Consider the following 6975-nt stretch of genomic DNA (forward strand, 5'->3'; position numbering starts at 1 on the left):
GATATTGAGCTCACCAATCAAACTCAAGTTCTATCATAGATTGGCTCAGTCTGTCCTCTTGCCACCACTCCACTTCTTCTAGCATATTTAGGAACTCACGACGCAGCTCCTCAGAGCGTGTGCCTTCTACCATAGTTAGAAGATCGCTACTCTGATACTGATAAGTGCTTGTGCGATATGAATGGGGAGCGTTCATTCCTTATGTTGAGCATTACTTTTCTCAGGTTTTTACATTAATATGTGTGTTTTTATGTTACTTTTATGCAGGTAGGGTTGTGAGGCTGAGTATGAAGGAAATAGGCCAATGTGGATCATAATGCACCTTATTTTGGAGGAGATCGTGCCAAGGTTCAAACGCGAAGACATAGGTCAGGTGTGAGATGCTAGAGTGTGTGCCAATCTCCTCGTATTTGAATGAGCACATTCATTTGGAGGGGCACACAGGCAGTCACACTCGAACATTCTGATTTATGCATATAAGAACAAGAGATCCACCAACGTGCACATCATTGAAGAGGCAAGTGATTCACGACGTAAACGTGTGCCCGTTTGCGTTACCCCAATGAAAGTATGGAATTCGGGAGTATTTCCGACATAGTACTGTAGCATGTTACTGTAGAAAACTAATGTAGCAAGTACTGTAGCAGCCCGGCCGAGAAATCAGAGAAACAGAGAATCCACACGGGCGTGTGGAAATTATCCACGCCCGTGTGGAAATTCCACAGGGGCGTGTGACATTATACACGCCCGTGCAGTCGCCCGATTCCAGCCCTATTTAAAGCCGATTTCAGCCCTGATTTTGGTATTCTTTTCTCCATCTTTTCCCCAACTTGTGAGAGGACTTCGGCTAGGGTTTCGAGGGATATTGGCCAAGGTTTTGGAGAAATTCTACGGCTCCGACATCGTGATTCCATTAGGAAGAAGGTTGGTAGGGGAGCTTCGATCGAGGCGTATCCTATACCGGACGAAGGAATCTTTGGACGACGAGTAGAGGGCTCTCCACAAGACCATCGACACGACCATCGAGGGGGTTTCTTTATGGATTCATTGCTTTTAGATTCGATTTCTTTGATTGTATTAAGCTCCATGGAGAGCTAAACCCCTAGTGGGTACTTAGATGATTGTGAACCCTAGGATGTATTCGTTTCATTGAACTTCTTTATTATGCTTTCAATAAATTGATGTTTATTGTGAGTTCCAACCTTGAATGCTTGATTGTATGAACATTTCCCCTAGAGTGACACTAGGGTTGAGAGTTCTTGTTGGTAACCTTGTGAGTGAGTGACACACCACGAGCGTTAGACAAAGCTAGGTTGGAGAGGGTTGAGAGGGTGAGTCGAGTGGTACAGGAGCGTCCCCTTTCCCCTCCGGCGTGATAGATTCTACCTCCGTTCCTTGAGTTCTTTGCGGCCATAATAGAGTGAGTGGTCTAAGGGATGAACCTCCGCTGGGGCCTAGTTGCGCGAGCAATGGAGTGAAGCGTTGAGAGGATCTTAGTATCTAGGGCTTAATTGTGGCTAGGGACCTTCCGCCTGGACCAAAGGGTTAGGTCTATATTTAGGAAGAGATTTATCACTTGGAATCCCTAGAGTTCATTGCAACTCTATGCGAGTGCGAGGTGTTGAGATTGTTCGATTTCTCCTCCGGGACATGTATATAGTTAGGCATAGTTGACCTTAGATTTGGGACTATGTATGTAAGGATTTCCACGACTCACCATTGCATTGATTAGGAAGCATAATAGAGAGTTCTTGCACTTGAAGCGATTATCCTAGGTGAAGCATTATCCGAGTACCCCATCTTTATCGATTGCCTTACTCTCTTCTTACTTTTGCTCTTTCACTTGTTGATTTTATTGTTGAGAATTGAATCAATTTCACACCTATCACAATTGATCTTCAACATAGCTAAGAATCAAATTAAGTATTTTCACTCTCTACTCCCTGTGGATTCGACCCCGCTCACCCGGGATTATTACTTCGACAAGCCCGTGCACTTGCGGGATATAAGCAAGGGGAACTTGTCAGATACCAATTGATGAGTGACAAATAGAATGAGAATTTATGAGAGAGAGAGAGAAGTAGAATAGAATAAGGAAGAAATCTAGATGAATACAAGAGATAGAGAGTAGAAAGAAGAACTTGAATTTCTCACATAAGATAATATCATACCTCACATGACATATTAATAGACTCCATAACATCCTAACAAATAAATAAAAAGAGTTAATAATAAATAAAAACTGATTAAGGCATTACAACTGATTCCCAAATCTAAACAATTGACTCCCATTCTAAACATGTCAATTGGGATTAGCTTTTAATGGTTTTAATCCCTTCAAACCAATGACCATTTTTAATAGCACTTGGCCCGTTGTCTTGATACCCCATAACTAGCCTTTATTCTTTTCAAGTTTTATTCTTTGTGGATGTGCATGAAGCGGCCACCTTTATTCTTTCTTTTGCTTATTCTTGGTCCATAAGGACCCATAAATAATCTAGATTTATATTTTCAACCGTCGATGTAAGAATTGCTAGTATTTTGGAAAATTGGTGTGGAGACTATTGATGTTGTTACAAATCAAAACTTTTATTTACATGAAACAATTATTTGGACCACCAATGACTTTCCCACTTATGCTAATTATCTAGATGGCATACTAAAGGAGAGTGTGCATGTCCTTGTTATGAATGTGATATAAAGTCTAAGTGGTTAAAATGTAATAAGAAACAACGTTATATGGGTTATCCTAATCATAGATTTCGTAATGATAAACATTCTTTAGACTGGACACAAAAATTTTAATATGCTCTATCACTACCGTTTTGTGTTAAAACGTTAAAACAAGTGAAAAATATGAATGGTAGCAAAGATGAATCTTAGAAAAGAAAAAGCATTTTTTCACATTACTTTATTGAAAACATCTTCTATTGCATGATCTATTATGGAGCTGGTCATTCTCTGATTTTATAATAAACCCTCATAATTAATTTTATTTTGAAGTTATATAAATTATTTAATACAAACTTTATCAAAGTAAAATAATTTTATTATACAAATATATATAACACCATGGGGCATGACTAAAGGGAGAATGATCCGTAGCATCATTTTTTAACTATCACAACTTTTCGTGTATTCAATTTTTACTTAACCTTTTATTTTTAGATATAGTTTATTATTTTATATATATATATATATATATTTCACATAACATGTTTTTGTTCTTTTATTAATCATGTCCATATTTTCAATTCGTCTGACTTTGATTGTTCTTTCCAAATACAAAACTTTCTAGTTTCTAGAACACACATTGATTGGTTACCAAAAAGGGACAAAACGCAAAGCAACACACGCACGCACATTGTGACAAAAACCTGGCTTTATCTATATTAAAAAAATTGAAAAAAAAAATGAGAAAAAGGTCATCAGTTGAAAACAGACGCCGCAAGCCCAACAGGATCAAAACTGCATTGATTTGCAGTCTTTTAACAAGGGCATGCTACATCATGCGCACACAAATAAATATTTAACATAGCCAATAATTCTCTCAACTCTAACAACTGTTTGTTTACTGAATTATTTGAAGACAAGCAGCGCATTGAACAAATCAAATTAAAAAAATAAATGGAAGTTCATTTGCTTCTAGTCTGTCCACCTGCTCATTGTCAGGACTGCAAATTCTTCATATCTTGTTCTGCATTCAACAGCAAAACTTCCAAGTATTTATTAGAAAAACATCATCAATTATTCAAAACATGGGGTTTTGAAATTTAGTATTACCTTGCAGCTCTAAACTTTCTCATATTGGATCGTAGTTACTACAGAGCCTCCCCAAATTAAGACTCTATCATTAGCTAATGATACCTGTGATATTATTGTTTGCCCATTAAAGCAACACGAAAGCATATGGTCTGAGAGCTTCAGCTTTTCTGAATTAAAGTATACCTCTTTTTCCCAATCGGTCCGCCAAGTGATAATGATAAGGATGATGGTCTGCAATATGACCCCGATAATCACACCACCCCAAATTCCCTTGCATTGCACAAAAAAAAATAAATAAAATAAAATAAAATAATAAGGGCAGAAAAATCCAATTTTTGACATTCAGAACATGATTTTGAGTAGAAAACAATGGTAGATCAATTAAGAAACAAGTTTGCATTTGTCTACCTCTAGACCAAGGTTGAATGTGAAACCCAAAAGCAAAGCAATTGTTAAACCCACAGCATAATAGCTGCCGAGATCTACATATGCGACTGTGGTTTGCCAACCAGCTCCAATGGCTACCCCTGTGAGCTCTCACAAGACTTAAAATTAGTGCTGAGGCATGACTAACAGTGGAGAAGGGAAGTAGAGATTATAAACACCTGATAGAACTGGTTGTATGCTTCCGAGAAAAATTGAAGCACAAAGGTAGTAAGCAACTTTGCTCACTCTCTCCCTAACCAATTCATCTTCGGTGAAAAGTATGGGAAAATCCTCTCTTGTTACTAGGATTATAATCACAAAAGTAGTCTGTATGATTAGTGATATGCCTGTGACAACATACACCGAGAACTTCGCAGCTTTTGGATTCCCAGCTCCTAGCTCATTTGAGACGCGAACACTGTTCAGAGCAATAGAGGAGAATCAAGACGCTGTGTGACAATCCAAAAAAGACATAACCTCTTGAAAGTAAGAAGTACATGATTAAGAAAATATAGCACTGTGACCGTAAAGAGAGATGATTACACCTTATAGCTGCAACAAGTCCAAGTGGAACCATGAAACACCATCCTTCAACATTCATGCTGTTAATGCAGAGAAATAGCTAAGCAACATGCAGAACAAATAAAAGCCAGGAAGAAATTTAGGTTTAATCGAGTATAGTTATATATACCAAATGGTTGCAGCATCCACAGCTATCTCAGGATGCTTCAAAAGTCCAGCTAATTCAATCACAATCATGAAAGTCCAATACTCCAAACTGCAGCCAGGTAAGAAAAGGAGATGATTTCAGCATTTGTTGGGCATTGAAAGGCATTCAAATAAGCAAGTTCACACAGATTCCTCAAAATGACCATTCTTTATTATAAACAAGGTTTCAATCATGAACCACAAAGTTTTATAGAAGAGCACAAACCATAGCATAACAGCTGAGGCAACGGATAATCGGAAAAATGCACCCAAATCTTTGAACGCCAACCATGAGAAACCAGTCCAAGTATCCTTGCAGTATCCTGATAGAACATAACCAAACTGGCCGGCAACTAAAAGCCACCAGGAAAAATTAAGAGTGATAGCAGCCCCCAGCAAGCCCATTCCCAGTTTAATAATGAAGAGCCAACTGAGAACCAAATGGAGAATGAGGCAACCAGCAGAAATCCATGCCATTTCCCACACCTTGCTTTGTGCCTGAAGGAACTTTTGAATTGGAAAATTTATTGCAAAGGCAAACAGCTCAGGAATCATCCATATTGAAAATCTCCCCGCCAATTCAGCAATCTCATCAGTCTGGCCTAATAATTTTAAGATTGGTGTAGCAAAAATGTATACTAAGGTGAGGATCAGAGCTGTGATCAGAAGGATAATCCATGACCTCTGCAAGTAAACTCCCAACATGTTTGACTTCTTCGCTCCAAATGCCTGCCCGCACAGAGTCTCCAAGGCACTACCCATTCCCACCTGCACAAAAATCTCAAGTTGTACACAATAATGAATCCCTCTCGATCTGATAAAAGAACTCATCTTGCTTGCTTTGATGGTAAACAATCAAGTACACACACACACACACCCAAAAAGCAATCTTTGGACAAATCAAACCAAAACACAAACTAAAGCGTTCAATTCCATCGAATTCATAACAACAGTCACAGAAAGACTCTAGTCTTAACTCAATAACCAACGAAAACCAAGGTCAAAAACACTCAAAAGGGAAATCGAAACAGACAGAAAGAAAGGAGAGAAGAACAATGGTCAAACCATGATGCCGAAGGCGATGCCGGAAACAACGAGATTCTGAATACCAACTGCCGCGAGCTCCAGCGTACCAATATGGCCAGTCAGAGTCTGCGTCGTAGCACCGAGCGTGTACTGGAACACTGAGGTGAGGATGGCCGGGCCGGCGATACCCCACACCAACCTCAGCTCCCTCCGGGTATCCACCCAGCATGAACTCACCGCCATCTCCTCCTCCTCATCTTCATTCCTCACGGCGAACAGTGGAGACGAAGCTGAGGCCATTCCTCAGAGTTCTCAGCTTCACGCCGGTGGTTTAGCGTCGTGGCGGTGATTCTACTAATCTTTATGTTTATTTACAAAAGAAATAAATAATTTATTTTTTATATGTTGCTGATATATTATTTATTTTGATTTACAAGAAAGAACGTGGAGTGGTTAATTTCAGCTTTTTGTTTTTTTTTTCTCAATGACAGCGTCACCAGCATAAATAAATATTTATACCAATTCAGTGCCTTGATTTGAGAAAATATGTCTCCTTCTCGCAACAAATGGCTTTTGGTCAGTAACAGCGGTGCCACCGTCAAAGATTTAAATTACAGGATAAATATTGTCCAAATTTGAAATATACTGAATAAAGTAGTATTAAAAATTCTGAGTTATAGTCTAATTCTCATATCAATTGGATAAAACTGTATAAATAAGTCAATTTTTATCTCCTTCTATACATAAAAACTTAATTATATATGTGTTGATCATACTGAAAAATTTGTATACAATAGTATTGTGGTCCCATGTCATTATTCAAGCGGTTTTTTAAATTATTGGAACTAAAACAGTTGGGTGTTGATGCTTGCCTTACAATGAAAAAAATGAAAGTTTTAGGCTTCCGTGTATTTCTGATCTTTGTGACAAGTTGCATGCTTGCATGTTGCCAGTGAAATTGAAAAACAATAATAAAATTTTAATTTTAAAAATAATTTATGAGACATTAAATTAGTATAAAAATATATAGTTAAACTAATAAATAGAAAA

At 38.1% G+C, this 6975-nt stretch overlaps 1 protein-coding gene across 1 annotated transcript; it reads right to left on the reverse strand.

Moving 5' to 3' along the window:
* Nucleotides 1-3430: 3430 nt before the first annotated feature.
* LOC120266659 (protein DETOXIFICATION 33-like) lies at nucleotides 3431-6274 on the reverse strand. Its single transcript, XM_039274298.1, has 9 exons — nucleotides 5965-6274; nucleotides 5126-5667; nucleotides 4883-4969; nucleotides 4737-4793; nucleotides 4371-4609; nucleotides 4174-4292; nucleotides 3949-4035; nucleotides 3784-3867; nucleotides 3431-3697 (listed from the first exon to the last, which is right to left on the reverse strand). The coding sequence occupies exons 1-8, from the start codon at nucleotides 6223-6225 to the stop codon at nucleotides 3793-3795; spliced, it is 1467 nt and encodes a 488-aa protein (XP_039130232.1). The 5' UTR covers nucleotides 6226-6274; the 3' UTR covers nucleotides 3431-3697; nucleotides 3784-3792.
* Between the last annotated feature and the right edge of the window lie 701 nt (nucleotides 6275-6975).

Source organism: Dioscorea cayenensis, chromosome 8, assembly GCF_009730915.1.
Source record: "Dioscorea cayenensis subsp. rotundata cultivar TDr96_F1 chromosome 8, TDr96_F1_v2_PseudoChromosome.rev07_lg8_w22 25.fasta, whole genome shotgun sequence".
In the NCBI taxonomy this organism is placed as follows: Eukaryota; Viridiplantae; Streptophyta; class Magnoliopsida; order Dioscoreales; family Dioscoreaceae; genus Dioscorea; species Dioscorea cayenensis.